The sequence below is a fragment of the Oculina patagonica genome, chromosome 13 (assembly GCF_052425735.1).
Source record: "Oculina patagonica isolate OP01 chromosome 13, crgOcupat, whole genome shotgun sequence".
NCBI lineage: Eukaryota > Metazoa > Cnidaria > Anthozoa > Scleractinia > Oculinidae > Oculina > Oculina patagonica.
In genome coordinates, this window is record NC_135770.1 from 8,637,648 (window position 1) to 8,653,704 (window position 16,057).

General features: G+C 37.8%; 1 protein-coding gene across 4 annotated transcripts; it reads left to right on the forward strand.

Annotated features, from left to right (window-relative positions):
* Positions 1 to 666: 666 nt before the first annotated feature.
* Positions 667 to 12,963, forward strand: LOC144635004 (microfibril-associated glycoprotein 4-like). Of its 4 annotated transcripts, none has more exons than XM_078494064.1 (6): positions 667 to 735; positions 7,008 to 7,082; positions 7,872 to 8,244; positions 9,011 to 9,170; positions 10,271 to 10,657; positions 11,405 to 12,963. In XM_078494064.1, exons 3-6 carry the CDS (start codon positions 7,873 to 7,875, stop codon positions 11,656 to 11,658), a joined length of 1,173 nt encoding a protein of 390 aa, XP_078350190.1. In that variant the 5' UTR covers positions 667 to 735; positions 7,008 to 7,082; position 7,872; the 3' UTR covers positions 11,659 to 12,963. The 4 variants fall into 4 exon arrangements, with proteins under 4 accessions (XP_078350190.1, XP_078350189.1, XP_078350191.1 ...); XM_078494063.1 differs by lacking the exon at positions 667 to 735 and adding an exon at positions 4,366 to 4,486 and having other exon boundaries at positions 7,010 to 7,082; XM_078494065.1 differs by lacking the exon at positions 667 to 735 and adding an exon at positions 5,102 to 5,179 and having other exon boundaries at positions 7,010 to 7,082.
* Positions 12,964 to 16,057: the final 3,094 nt, after the last annotated feature.

Sequence of the window (16,057 nt, forward strand, 5' to 3'; positions counted from 1 at the left end):
GGTAATATTGCTAAACGCCGCAAGTTTATAATGAAAGGTAACTACAAGAAGGACTTCAAAAAGTGTGTGGTGATTGGTCGCATTAATTTAAAGAAGAAATTGACAACTTTTGATTTTGGTTATGAGACCTAAATAAGGAGGTGGGCATTAAGAGTGGTTCTAATTAATTCAGTCTTATCTGTTTCGATTTTCAACTCAGTTGATATACCTTATACAGTATGCACTGGCAGTCCTATGTTCGTCTTCGGAATCAGATTGGACTAATATGAACGATTCTAGCCGCCAAAACTAGGAATCGACCAAAGTTCTTATCCTAGTCCAATTAATAGCTGTTTCTATGTGTTATTTTAAAGTCGAGGACAAAGTGTTTCATCAATGTAATTTGTTTTGCAGCAGGATTAAGACATCGATACAAGCATTTTTGCTTTCAAATCCCACCGGATACTTTGATGTCATTGTCAACATTATCTTCTGTTTGAACATCACCTGACATTTCATTTGTGTTAGAATTCACGGTTTATAGAACAAGCCAGTCTTTGGAAATCCTTTCTGTCACTCCGTGTCTCTGTTTGCATTTTTAGCCATTAGTAACACAAACAAGTGGCATAAAAACACACAATTTGAAATATATTGGTGAAAAACTTAGTACGCTCAGCAATTAGCCTGAAGCTTAGCAGGAAGGAATCTAACTCGTTTAATTTGTGGGCCTTGCTTAACTGAGAGCTAAAAAAGGGTGTAAGTATCTGTTGATAACTGTTTTTTCTTTCTAGCCATAATAGAGCCGAAATTGACACATGAGACAAATTTATAAAATTTCGAGATAAGACTAGAATATTGGAAACGCAAATGGTTTGCAGTCTGTAGATAGCAAAGAAATTAATTTTTTTTTCTTGAATGCACCAGGTTGAATTAAGAAAAAAAATTCCGAATTTATCACTTAGCGCATGTGCCGGGGCGGCTTTTTTAATTATGGTATTTCTTGGTTATGAGACAACATTTTCGCTAACATTAGTTAGTGAGTTATGCTGGGTCAGTTAGAATAATTTGTAGTCTTGCTTGCAAGGAAATAACGGGCATATAACCCTGTATTTTACGCAATAATGGAATAATATCCCTAGTTAATATAAAGGAATCGTGAAATAACGACGTTTTGTTGGAAATAATGAAACTTTAAAAAATGTTAAACAATGACATTTTAAAAATCATAATTATTACAGTTTAACAAAAATTTCAAAGTAGAAATAATAAAACGCTAAAAGAGAAAGATGAAAAGATTAATACCCTTTTATTTCGATAAAAAACTACGACGAAAACGGGAAAAACTGTCTATTTCGCCTTTTCGTACGTAAAGATGTCTGAATATCTCGCTGGCAATTTTATGTAGAAACTTGGCAAAGATCGCAATCAGCTAATCTTTACTAATCCCACGCAAGATAAAAATGAGTCATTTTTCGTCCTAAAATCCACACCGCAACTAAGAAATTCGTGTTTTTTTATCCTTCTTGACGGGTACATTCTACTAATTATGACTATGTAAACATGTCGAAACAGACGCGTCTAGAATCGGGAGGAAAATACCGAGATAACAGCAGAAACATTGCAAGTTAGTACTTTGTCTGTTAAGGGCATGCCTATGTATAAATAATTCTTTCTCTTTTTATTTCTAACAGCTGAGGTTTTATTTGAAGTCATTTCTTGCAACTGTCAAGAAAAATAAATTAAACTGTGCTTTAATAAGACCAGATAAATTCAGTGTTTACTCCCGTTGTAATCCATATCATTGATGACAAATCTTACTTGTCACAGGACCTGTCTTTTTTTGCAGCCGTGTGTCACCGAGTTATATATTTTTGTGGATAACAAGGTTTTTCTATAGTTAAACATTGTCACTTTTTAATATAATGCCAAATAAATTTTTTTTTAATTGAAACGGATAATTTTACAGCGAAGTTAACATGAGGTGTTCCAAATTTGAAATTGCCGAGTAATGACTATATGTGAGAACTGTATAGGCCCGCAAATGATCCCGGCCCGCAAATGATCCCGGGACCGCAAGTGATCCCAAATTGGACCGCAAATGATCCCAGTACCGGAAATGATTCGTGTAAATGATACAACGGAATACTTGGAATGGCATGGACTTTATGAATAGTCTATGGATGTATTTTTATAAAAGACAGAAAATAACGCGCGAAATAACAAAATTAACATGCGACTATCTAAGTTTTTTTATTTAGAAAACGCACCTAAAAAACATGAATCTTCGAAGACGCCTCTGCTGTCTAACTAGTCTTAGAATTTTTTTCCTGTACAATGCTGCCTAGGTAGACACAAGCCTCCTTTTTCTTGGAAGCGCACAAAATTTCTATGTGCGAATTTTGGAGATTATGACAGATTTGTAGCTTATTTTGAAACCGTTATTTGAAAACACATTTTCCTTCACAATTCGTTCTTGCAAATATTAAATGAAATACAGTAAACGGTTACAGCGTGTCTGGGTAGATTTATTAGCATACGGCACGCGTAGAGCTGTCAACTTTTGCACGTGCAAATTTCTTACTGTCAATTAATCTGTACTGAAAGCGACGCGAAAATGAAGTCAGTTTTTTAGAGAATTTTCAGTTGCCTTTAAGCTCTAGAACGTTCTGAAAATCCTGTGTCAGAATTTATTTCAGTGACTTGATAAAGACATTCAAAGAAAAAAATAAACCACAGATTTCGAAAGAGAGTAGCTCGATAACAAGAGTCGGAGATCGATATGATAGAAATCAGCAACAAAAGTCGACTTTCTTCCAGACTTTTCGTCTAGACATTAGCGACCTTCAGATTTGACTACGAGTACGAGATCGAGTACGCGTACGACTTTGGAATTTCGACAGAATTATATCCCCAAACTATAACTCTTCCCTGTTGCTGACTAACACATAAATAAACGTTAGGGATAAGATTGGTGTGATAACTGATAAGTGATTATAGGAAGCACACGAATTTTGTTTGAAAACTCGTACTCGTACTCAAACTCGTACTTTTAGTCCAATCTGAAGGTAGCTGATATTTCTAATGTCGCTATGAACGCTGCGTAACAGCGTGTGAATGAATGGCTATCAGCTAAAAGCATTTCGCCGTAAATAAATCATCCCTTGATTGGAGAGAGTTCATATTTCTGTTGGTTGGATTGTTAAACTTTATGCCACGTTTTAGGTTACTAATCGGTGCATATTTATCAGCTATATTGATAAAGTTGTGGTTTTGAATTTACTTTAGTAAATCGTTCAAATACGGTATATTCTCTCGCGTTAATTGTTTTTCTTATTGTTGTATTATTAATAAAGAAATGGATTAAATAAATTTAAATCCCCTGTCGAAATTCTTTAGTCCACGCATATCCATCTTTTACGGTTAGGAGACTGTTTCCGGTCTGAGGATCATTTGCGGTTCAATTTGGGGATCATTTCTAGTCCTGGGATCATTTGCGGTCCAATTTGAGGATCATTTGCAGTCCCGGGATCATTTGCGGGTCGGGATCATTTGCGGGCCTGTACAGAACGAAAAAAAAAACATTTAAAAAATGGCGGCTATTTTCTTTTTGCGCCAGTGGAAGTCATTATTTTCTCGTAAACGAGTATTGTAACCTATTATTTTTTCCCTTGGTTTGAATTGGGCAATATCTTTAATTTATTTCTGTTCTATAAGATAACCATCCAATAGGCAACGTTTGACAAAAAATTTCAGTGCATGTTTTTTTTTTTAGAGAAATGACCTTAATTCATTTTTTTAATAAACTTTATTTAAAGAAAACAACAGCATTTACAGAATTAAGTTACATATACAACCATACAAAAAAATTCGTAGCGTTGCTTTACATACTAGTTATTTTACTAGGTCGTAAAGTATGATCGTCCGGGTTAGAGTAGTTCTGAGAAGAACTGTTGTTGGTGACTGACGTTTCGACAACCTGAGCGGAAGTCATCTTCAGAGTTAAGTGAAAAGTTGTTGTCAGTCGATGACTTACGTTATTGTGCAAAAAAAATAGAAAAAGGTGCAATTTTAAAAAAAAAGAAATGGTTGCGATGAAAGGGGAGCAAAGAAAAATATAACTATGGTGCGAAACTAATTGAAAAGTATTAGCACGTGCGAGAGTGGACGATTTAACGTTAAAGTAATGATGGCTCTAAAGGATTTCTAGTTCCAGTTTGATAAGAGAACAATTCATTCTTGGCACATTATGCAAAGCCAGACAGTGTTCGAATGGCGACTTATATAAATCACGTGACCATATTCATAATGACGTAATCTACAAGACAAGATCAGTAAAATGCAATAAAAATTAGACATCCAGGTTTTCAAACAACATGTTTGCCGATACTTTGAATGCATATGGTCGGGCAACCTAGTAGTTTGTGGAAAATATAAGAAGGCTAAGTTTGTGTTCAACGCACGATTGGTGTTGGATTGGTGCTCTTATCACCGCGAGTGGACGGACAAGGTAACTGTGTTGTCAGAATTCATGTCTTACTTTAACTGCTCGATCTTTGAGATGATCACAGTTTAAATTACAATATGACAATGTCTCGGTGAAACCAAAACGAAGGAATTAACGAATTTTCAAGGCTTTCGCGTTTAATTAAGACATAACTTCACTGTCCGGTAGCTTGTCGTGCGTCTCTGCGACGACTAAGCAGTCAGCCTGTCTTTTAATTTTAAAAATGCAGATGGTGGAAAAACGCTTAATAGAAAATTTAAGTCAAGAGGGCGACTTCTTTAAAGTTCCGCTTTAGTGCTATTTCTTTCTTTTTTGGGTGAAGTCTTCATTTCTTCCCCGAAATTTAATTTTCTGTCTTTCCTTAATTTTTGTTTCAAGACCCTGAGCGGTTGCCTGCGTTATGTAATATTTCATAAGTGCTTTTCCACAGAAACTAATAGCAGATACAGTAGAACCCCGGTAACTCGAACTCGGATAACTCGAACAACCCCGCTAACTCGAACTATCTTCCATTTCCCTCGGACCCACTTTCAGTCATTTTTACTCGGCTAACTCGAAAACCCCGCTAACTCGAACTGTTTTTCGTTTCCCTTCAGAGTTCGAGTTACCGGGGTTCAACAGTAACACTAGCTACTTATTGGATAACACTGCGGTTGAAAGCTGACCAATTTATGGACCTAATAAAACTTTCCAAAGGTTTGACACTTAATTTTAAAATTAAATCATTTCTCGACATGTAGTAGTTTTTGTATCCGGCTAGAAAATAACATTCGACATGGATTGTAGAAATGGACAGAGGTGACTTTTATTTTACATGAAAACACCAATAACTATTTCTCATATTTGTAATAAACTGAATCACAGAAAGTTCTAAAATAGTCTTTGTGCGTGGGTCAAAGCAAATATCCCCCTGCCCATTCATCTTAAAACAGCCTGACATGACAAGAGGAAGACGGAATGATATATTGCATTTGTTTGAAAGTCCTTCAAGATTATGAAATAAGACTGACTTAAAAATAGGTTTTCTAATAAATGGTTTTTTATTTTTTGAAATTTTGATCATTAGATAACGGATGTTCTGATTGGTCGCATAGACATTCCGCGAAGGGCTATGTAAACACACCAGTGGTGTAGCCATTTTGCTAGATTTGTTTTGCAAAGGAAATAGTAAAACGACCGCCTCTTGTTTACATAGTCTGATGCAGACTCTCGATAAAGAATAGGGGAATTCGAAAGTACCTAATGTAAGTCCCCAAACGTTCTGTCGTGTTTGCAGTAGGGCAAGTAAGTTCGAGACTAGAGTGATATTTAGTTATATTTATGTAACTCTTCAAGCCAAAGTAATGCAAAAATATACTCCTGAAACACTTATGCATAAATCTTGAATGTTTTTGAAAAAAAATTGCTGCCCCAAAATATCTTCTGCTTTTGATCCTTACTGGGAAAATCCCAAAACGTTGTTTCATATACATGATAGGAATAATGGAAATGCTTTATACGTGTATCGTGCTTAACCTAAGCTAGATCCTCTTTTGTATTTGTCAGTGCCGGTGGGACTCGTAATGTAAGAAATTTAAAATAGTTTTTTAGAGGATTATGGGGTGTCAGGTAACTTTTGACAAAAATAAAATTTCATGATTTATCCAGTTTATGGTCCTTCTTGTAAAAAACTGACGATAGTACGCTACAAAATAACAGTTCATGGCAAGCTAAAAACTCGTCTTTCGTTTCATGCATAGTTCTATGGTATGTTATGGTTCTCGACTATTTAGCAGATTGCATTCCTCTAAGAAATGGCTGGATGATATATCTTGGAAGATATGTTATACGTGTGAAAGGTGTAATACATCTACGACTTACAGTGGATACCTTATAATACGAAGTAGCGATTTACGAGGCACCATCATTATGGCAAAGAACGACGCCGTAAAGAATTCTTGAATAGATAATAATGGATTTTAAAACAAAGATATATGTTAGCTTATAATTTTATATTATTATAATTATTATTATTATTATTATTGCTATTATTATTATTATTATTATTGTTATTATTATTATTATTATTATTATTATTATTAAAAACGTATATTTTGCTTAAAGTGGAATTAGTAGAAACTCAGCTGTGTTCTATTGGAAATCCGCGAATCTGATTGGTTCTCCCACTGTTTTCTATTCGCCGATAGAAAACAGTCGCTCGCGTGAGTAGCTCTTGAAGAGGTAAATTTTCTTGATTTTTGTCTTCAAAGTGCACAATATTGTGGGTTTTGGATTGCAATCCTTTAGAGTTTCTACTAAAACAATTAGACTACTCGCCCTCGTATTCTATGAGCAATAGTCAACTCGGCTGCGCCTCGTTGACTATTTGCTCATAGAAAACTCGGGCTCGTAGTCTAATTGTTAAATAGAAGAGAGGAAAAATACGAAAACACAAACTGAAAGATAGTTAGAATATTGTAACTTGGACGAGATTGATCAAGTAGCATACGTGACAAGATAAGAAATGCTGTATTTATTTTGTTAGAGAGAAAGTTGTCAGACGCATTTAAAATGAGACAAAGGAACCTGGGAACTTCACAGAAATTGTAAATACATCAAGGTAAAAGTATTTATGATAACAATGATATCGGAATAAATGTCGTGTATTTGTGTCACTAGTCACGTACCCATTCAGACATGCAGTTTATACTAAAAGTTGAAGGTTAAAACGGGAATTATCTCATGGGAAGCAGCCGTTAATTCAACTACAGTTAATTTAAGATCAAGTTTTAAAAAGAAATCTAAGCGTTTACTTTACGCACCATCACGTTTTGTTTTTTACAATCCCTTCCTCGCATTTATTTAAAAAGTAATAGCTCATTCTTATTTCTAATCGTGACCGAAATAATATTTCAGAACTGTCATCCTGCATTTACTCAAAACTGTTAATGTTCCACAACTTATAAAATAGAAAACGTCCAGTCGGATATAAATGACAAGGTATTTTCATTAATATTTCCTGTGTCTCCGTGTACTTAAAGAAGGAATTTAAGTCAAACCTGTCTCTATATTGTTACAGCTTGAAAGAGGACAAAAACCGGCAAGCAAATCAAAGTGAGAAAGAAAGGAAAAGAAAAAAGAATATGTCGAGGCACAAAAATTAGGTCAACAACTGGTGAAATCTAAAATGTACGTTTTTTTCCCCATGCTATATCGATTGCTTTCAACCACTTTTGGAAGAATTTAGAAATACGATGGCAGAAACCTGGTCGGCAGTTTTAAGAAAGAAATCGGCAACAAAAGGATTAAGGAAGAAGTGTCCCGTAAATGTTTAGCACTTGCTTATTTCTAAATAATGAAAATGTTATGGCCAGATGAATCAGTTACAACTATTTCCATTTTTTGTTAGGATGTCTACTGTATCCCTATCAATAATAATGTTTTGGATTTCCTGCGGCGTGGTTGTCACAAACTGCAGCTCGTCAGCAACATGCCAGATAAAGCCTTGTACGGTAAAACAGTACCACTATTCTAGAGAACGAGACAGCGTGGAGAATTACGCTCTTTGCGGTTATAGTTTTAAAAATCTTACAGTTCCAAGCCACAAGCATTGCTTTGAACACTGCGCATGGGACTGCCGGTGCATCTCGTTCAACTATCTGATAACAACGAGTAAGGAAAACTGTCAATTGAATGAGGAAAACAAATTTCTGAAGCCCGGGGCATTAAAAAGAAGAGATGGTCATAGCTACCACGAGATTGGAATAGATTATAACGTTAAGGTAAGACTCGCAAAGACGTTTTGTATGGTGCAACATCACTCGCATTCATGACGCGCTTTTTGTCAAAGAGGTTGATTGATGGCATAACAAAAAGCTGTAGGTATAATCCTGCCGAGGCGTTGCTAGTTGACATGGGAAAGAAAGGCTTCTAGGTAAAAAGTAAGGTGGCACCCCAATTTCTCTTTAAAATATGTCACAAAATGAAACGGGTTACACCGTACGATAAGGGCCACTTTTCTTTTTTTCATTGAATGGCATAGCATCTTTTGTGTTACGCCTCCCAGTTTTAAAAGTTAATTGTGGTGGACCAAAGTGGCCCTCTATTCTACAGGGCGATTTTTGTTGACGCCATTGTTACATTTTGCCTCATTAGCATACGACTTTGCGTAGAGAAGGCATCATGCCATATACAAAGTGTCCCCAGATATTTAAAGAGCTTGTGAAACTTAATTATCGCGAAATTTTCAGCTCTTTGTGTGCAATATTCAAGGAGATATAGGCGTTCAAAAACTGCAAAATTTCTAGATGGTAAAAGCGCTAATGAGCCCATACACTCTTTATAAAATATCCCGTTTTCAAATCTGTGTCATAGAAATATTAACGAAGTTAAAACATCGGGCTCAAATTTATTTCGAAAGTTAATCGTACCATGTACTTTCATTATTCGAACTTGAGTTGTCCCTGGTTGCTCCCCACAAAATGGATTCATTAGGGTGTTGGTACTTCCCTTACCTATCTAACACTAGATTTCTTTATTTTTGTAAAGGCAGGCACGACATGTACAAATTGCAATAATGGATGTTGTCAAGGAAATAATTTCTGTCTTAACGGAGGAGCGTGCCAGGAGATCTGTGAAGCCAACAGAAAAAGATTTACATGTAAATGCCGGCCTGGTTACACAGGAAGGTTTTGCCATAATTATAAAGGTCAGAGGCTAAAGCACAAAAGCGTTAAAGGAGAAGTTCACTCCAGAATGGCCATTTATTTTCTTTACGCCAATAAAAAGTATATACAAAGATATGTTATTCACCAAAATTTCAGCCTCCAACGTTCCCTATAACCCTACGAAATCTTTCCCAAAACTCGACAACTGAACGCCGCCATCTTGGAGCTGGTAATGTATGCGTGACGTCAAAGAGCTCAGTCTGAAGTTTGGCGGTAAAATTTTAATAGTCGAAACTCCTTGTTTTTGTTTTTCTTGGAGCTCTGTTTGAGCAACATGGAGCTGCACAAACAGGCATTTTGACAAACAAAAGCCACTACGAAGAAACAAGGAGTATCGAGTATTTTAATTTTCCTGCCAAATTTCAGGCTGAGCTCTTTGACGTCATGCACACATTACCAGCTCCAAGATGGCGGCGTTCAATTGCTAGGAATATTTCCACTCCTATGCCACTGAATGTGATGCTAGTCCATCGTAGGGCCCCCCAGCATTACTTCGCCCGTACCCACTCATACACTTGAGTGTCTTGCCCAAGAATACAACACAGTGACCCCGGCCAGGGCTCGAACTCGGACCGCTCAACCCGTAGTCCAACGCGTTAACCATTAGGCCACCGCGCCTCCCACTGTCGCAAAGTCAACATTTTTATCAAAGGCTTTCGGGAACTCGGTTCCAAGCAGTTACAGTCAAAATGTGGCTAGATATTTCGAAATACCTACCCACATTTTGACTGTAACTGCGTTGGAACCGAGTACTCGAACGCCTTTTATAATATTTGAATTTATGAATAAGGTGTATATGCAGGTCTAGTGAACTAAATGGAAAACGGAGTAATGACCAGTGAACTACAAGGATGAAATGGGAAGGGATGGGAAGGGGGTGTAGTTATGCGCTTTATAATCATAAACCATATAATACAGTCAACTCGTTCTACGATGGACACCTCTTGAAGCTTAAAATGATTTTTGACGGACACCTCATAAGACGGTCACCTCTTTAAGACGGACACCTGGTGTTTGTCCCGTCCCTGCCGTTTTTCAGAGCAGTTGACTTTAGCTAGTTTATTCTTTCTTTTCAATTAAGCTCCCAGAAGCTGCGCAGAGATTAAGAAACATGGCGGTACAACAGACGGCGTTTACATGATTGATCCTGACGGTAAAGGAGCCTTTCAAATCTTTTGCAACCAGAGTAAGGTTGGAGAAGCCTGGGCTGTGATTCAGAGAAGAATGAACGGTTCGGTGGACTTTTACCGCGGCTGGGAAGACTACAAAAGAGGTTTTGGCGACCTGGGTGGTGAGTTTTGGCTGGGACTTGAAAAGATAAACCGCCTGATCAATCCGACATACCGGCAAAAGTTGAGAATAGAGTTGGAGGACTTCACAGGATACTCGTGTTATGTAGAATATGATAATTTTACTGTGAATGGCGAAGAACACGGATATCGGCTGGCAAGTCTGGGATTTTATACAGGTAATCATGTTGGTTGTTGTTGTTGTTGTTGTTGGTGTTGTTGATGATGTTGCTATTTCTGTTAGTTTTTTTGTCGTTGTTGTTGTAGCATGCGAAATAGCCTCCAGCCAAGAGCCCATAATGGGCTCCTGCTCCAGCCTAGTAAGAAGGCCTTTCCTTCCACGCACTTGATTTATCTGGTATTCAACCCGAACAGTTTCGTATTGATGAGGAAGTTCTACAGAGATCCTTTTAGTATCTCTGATTGGTTGTCCCTTGCGCGCCAAGTTCATACCTAATGACAAACAGCAGGGCCGTAACCAGACCTTTGCCATATTAGACGAGGCACGATTTTGATAGTGGGTTCTAGGGCATGCCCTACAGAAAATTTTGAAATCTAGAAGCGCTGAATCTCTTTCAAAGATATTTTTCATGAGGGTTTTTTTTTTTTTTGAGAAAAATCAATCTTGATCAACTGGGGATTATTTTCCCAACTAAACAGATTTCGTTTTTAAATTTGCGTAAAAATTTAGATGAGGCACTTTTCCTCGCGGCTCTGCTCCAATTCGTTCGCGGCTCCGAAGCTCTGTCTCTTCCGTTCGCCATAAACAAAGAACTCGCACTCGGTCGCGAATCCCGCCAGCTTCGCAGGCTACGTCTTGCCTCTTGCTAGCTACGGCCCTGCGAACAGAGACACTACTAGGATACTACTACGCAAGCATGGTTGTTATATCGCAATATTGGTCTTGTTTTTGTCATATTTTGCAGGTTCATGTGTAGACTCGCTTAATTACAATCTTGGCGCTGCCTTCACCACCAAAGACAAAGACCATGATTCCCATTCAACCAACTGTGCTGTTGATCATCAAGGCGCGTGGTGGTATAACGCTTGCACACAAACCAATCTTAATGGCGTGTATAACTCCACAGGTCTACCCATTACAGGAATATACTGGTACAAGAGACATAATAGTATAGTCCTTCTTAAAAGAGCTGAAATGAATCTTCAGCTCGTGGGATGACGGGATAGGTGTAATTACTCCGAAAGTAGTGATTTCCTTAGAAATGTTAACGTTACTCTCACTTCGTTCTCGATGGGCAAACCCCGCCATTTACAGGGTTAAAGGGACTATGTCACGGGCATCAGTCGCAAATGTTTGGTCTAAACTTTTTAAATACAGTAGAACCCCGGTAACTCGAACTCGGATAACTCGAACAACCCCGCTAACTCGAACAAACTTCCATTTCCCTTGGATTTGACCCCACTTTTCAGTCATTTTTACTCGGTTAACTCGAACTCGAATAACTCGAAAACCCCGCTAACTCGAACTAAATTTCGTTTCCCTTGAACAAAATTTGGGTCAAATTTACCCCGATAACTCGAATTCCGGTTCTTGCAAGACGCCACGGTTGCCCATTGATTAGAGCAACGAACAGATCACGTATTTGACAGCCATTTCCACTCTTATCATTAGAATGTATGGCCGTGTTAAAGTTTCTGGCAAGATAAGTTCAATTTGCACTGTACTGTATACTGTAGTGCTGAAAAATCAGTTAACTATCAATTATTAACTTGGCAAATTAAGTATTCAATCGACCCCGATAACTCGAAACCCCGCTAACTCGAACTGTTTTTCGTTTCCCTTCAGAGTTCGAGTTACCGGGGTTCTACTGTAAGTGGTAAACAACTTTACCCATGAAAAAAATTATCTTTGAACATTTAACTGAAGATATAACCTTTATTTGGGGATATAAATCAATAAATGTCGATTTTTTGGTGACGCGCGGAAACAGCTTGAAATCAATGGCTAACGTTTTCAACTGAATTGCGATCCATTTCCATCTGAGCGATCCGCAGCCAAACGCGCCTCTATACAGTTAAGTGCTCTTAAATAGCAATTGTTAATAAAAATAGACCATTATTTTTAATTTTCCTGCGACACAAATATAAATGTTGGCTGTTAAAACTTTAGATAATAGACGATATAAATTTCTTCCTTGTCACAACTGAAGAAATCGGCATCTGTTAGTTAAAGTAGTTTCATACACAGGCTTCCCAAGCTCAAAATTCGTCTTTTTGATGTGTTTTTGAGCCTTTCGGGCGGCCGACTCTACATACGTGGTGTATGCGACAGCTTGTGTATATAGAGAAATGTATGGGAAAATCACGGGTTCTCTAAAATCGGGTAAATAACTATCTATTTTGAAATAAAGTTTACCTACCTCAAATGTGTCGCTTACTTGTGTCTTGTGCCGAATTTGGAGTCATTCCGACGCCATTTAGCGAAGTTATTCGAAGTCGTTGTCTCCCCTTCTAAAAAGAAGGAGAGACAACCACTTCGAATAACTTCGCTAAATGGCGTCGGAATGACTCCAAATTCGGCACAAGACACAAGTAAGCGACGCATTTGAGGTAGGTAAACTTTATTTCAAAATATAAATTTATTTACCCGATTTTAGAGAACCCGTGATTTTCCCATACATTTCTCTATATACACAAGCTGTCGCATACACCACGTATGTAGAGTCGGCCGCCCGAAAGGCTCAAAAACACATCAAAAAGACGAATTTTGAGCTTGGGAAGCCTGTGTTTTATATAAAATTTTCATTATTGGCATATCCTCGTAGAGGTATATATAAATTACAAAGGACCAACGGAGATAACGTATTTAATTGAACCTTAATACACCATCGGAACCAGAAAATGTCTCCACCCGTTTGTGAGAGAGGTGTCGGAACATAAGAGGTTAAAAAAATATAGTGTTTGTATGTGGCTGAAACTACGACTAAGCGTCCTCTTACAGGACGTGTCTGTTAGCGGAAGTTTTTGACTGTACTTATAGTGACGAATAGCAACAGAAATAATTTTTATGGTCAAACAGTTTTTAAAACAACTAGCAAGTATTATGTAAAAAATCTGTACTTTCAGTAAATGACCTTTTTCAGTGCAGCTTATGTGATTCATCCATGCCTTTGATAGCGCAGCTTAAGTATTAATTCTTATTTCTAGGTTTGATTCTTGGAAAGATCGATCTTTTAATTAAGGCAAATAAAAATCTTAAGCAATCCACCATGTAACTCACTGGATCCAGTAGTTTGTTTTCTCTTTTCTTGAAATCACAGAAGCTTTCATGTTTGACAGTGATAAATCACTCTTTGCATAGTCAACGCATACACATTTTTATAACACGACTGTTAAATTCTGCATGGTGTATTTCCATTACAATAAGACCATAACGTAAGTTCAAAATCCAGTAGTGTTTATTGTATACGCTTCACTGTCCTTTTGGAAGCATATTTGTCCATGTGTACTTGCAAACCTATATTGGCCTTGTGGTTTTACTAGCAAACAATTACAAATTGATAATAATCTTTTTACCACGTCTTGCTTTTGTTTTAATTTGTTCCTTAGTTTTATTTTTTCATAAGAATGGGTCTCGGTCATTTGTGAAGAACTTCAAAAAAGTAGGTTTCTAATATGACCTGTATATTTTGAGCTTCACCGGCTTTAACTGTGCTATTATTTGTTTTTTACAACGCAGGAAAAAATTGCAAAGTTATAGTAATCTTAATTGTTTCTGTTTATTCTCGGAATGTGTTCAAAATTTGCTCTCAACAGAAGCAGAATATCATTCTCTTTTATAAGTATATTTGTACAAAGATTACAAGCTAATATACTATTTTTCCTTCTGACTTGCAGCTTGAAAGCTTTCACTAAAACAACCAGTACCTAATGGCCTTAGCAATTTGGAACCTCGACAAAACCCTTTGTTAAGCCTCATAAGCTTGATTTTCTCAGTACCAGTCTCATCAAATGTACCAAATTTGTCTTCTTCGTCACTTTCGCTAGAGCGTTCATGCGTATTACACCCAGATGCTTTCGCTTTGCCCTTTTTAGTTCGTTCCGATGCTGGCCGTTCTTTGCAAGACATTTCCGATCGTGACCTTGGTACCTCTGTGCTGTTTGCACACAAAAGATCAGGAGTTATCAAGCTTTTCCTCCTTGTATCTGGTGATCTCATCGGAAGCTCACCTAGCGGCCAGGAAAGAGAGGAAACAAGTTTTCTTCTGCTTCCAGCCCGCGTCGAAAGACGCTGGTTGAAACTAGGATTTTGCTTATTATCTTTCTTAACTAAATGAGGATTTGTTTGCGTGGAGAACTTTCCTTGTAAGCTGTTCTCGTTTTCGTCAATCGCGTTTATCTGCTCGGGCATTACAAGCCGTGATTTGGCACTTAGTTCCGCTTCATCCATCGACATCGATCTAAACCTGGAATCAACAACCTTGCATTCCATGCTCTCGGACTGTCGCTTGTTCTTTAGCACCCGTTTAAAAGCTAAATACCCCATTGTTACCGACGACATTGAGTCCGAAACGTGAGGCTCTTCAGCGGCATTGCGAAGTTTGACAAGGTGCTCTCGTTCGCTCTTCTGTGGTACCGAAGTCGACCGCTGTGGCTCGCTGCTTGAAGAATGGGACCAGCTTTGTGACCTGGGCCGCAAGAGCAAGGGATTTTGCAAGTGATCTCGACTCTTTGAACTATGGGCTGATGCAACCCCTCCTTCAAACGGCTTTAGCTTTGGTTCTGTGTGTCTCCTTCTCAAGTCCCCTATTAGTCCGCTTTCAGTTTCGGCCCTTCGTAATAGTCTAGGCTGTTTCATTGGAGCAGCCGCCTCCTTTTCTTTCCTTCTGTTGTCGCTCGCACGAATTCCTACATTTTGCTCTGCGCCTAGTTTTGAAGCTGCGGACTGATTTTTCGCCAGTCTCTCCTGATTCTCTTTGATCACGTAAAGTGGTTCAAATACACGATGAATAGATTTCAGTTCGTTCCATACTTTGACTTTCTCGTGATAGTTCGACTTGATACTCCTGTGTTTTTCTCGTTCTATTTTGGTGCTTATCTCGTCCAAGCGGACCTGTGTTGCCCGCGCGATGCGAATGGAGTCTGTATTTCGATGAAGATTTTTCTTGTGCATGCTTTCGCTTACTCCTTGCTATAACTCTGTTGTGGATGTTTTCCATTCACCATTTGCATGTACAAATGTACAAGCCATTGCTTGATTGTTTTGTTTTGTTTGTATAAGAATTCACATTTCCTCGCTTAATGTGCTTTTGAGTAGTCTATGAAAAGCGTTTACTACTTAGAAACTTTTCGGCTAACCTTTTAACAACTTGTCCTTTGCAAAAGGCTGAATCAGGCACACTAGAATTTTGCAAAATAACGTCTGAAAATGCAGCATAATTTCAAGTGGAATGCTCTCTTCCGCAAGGTTTATCGTACACAATTACTTTATTTGTGGAACTAATTGATTACAAGAGAAGTCATCCTTGTATGGACTCAAAGCTAATTAGGTTTAAAAGCATTGTTTCACGGGAATAGCAATAGCAGTAAGCAATTAGCGAAAACCATGAATGAACCGA

Coding starts and splice junctions, on each gene's coding strand:
- LOC144635004 (XM_078494062.1), top strand. Junction 8,245..9,010: donor GAATAGATTATAACGTTAAG/GTAAGACTCGCA, acceptor ATTTTTGTAAAG/GCAGGCACGACATGTACAAA. Junction 9,171..10,270: donor GTTTTGCCATAATTATAAAG/GTCAGAGGCTAA, acceptor TTTTCAATTAAG/CTCCCAGAAGCTGCGCAGAG.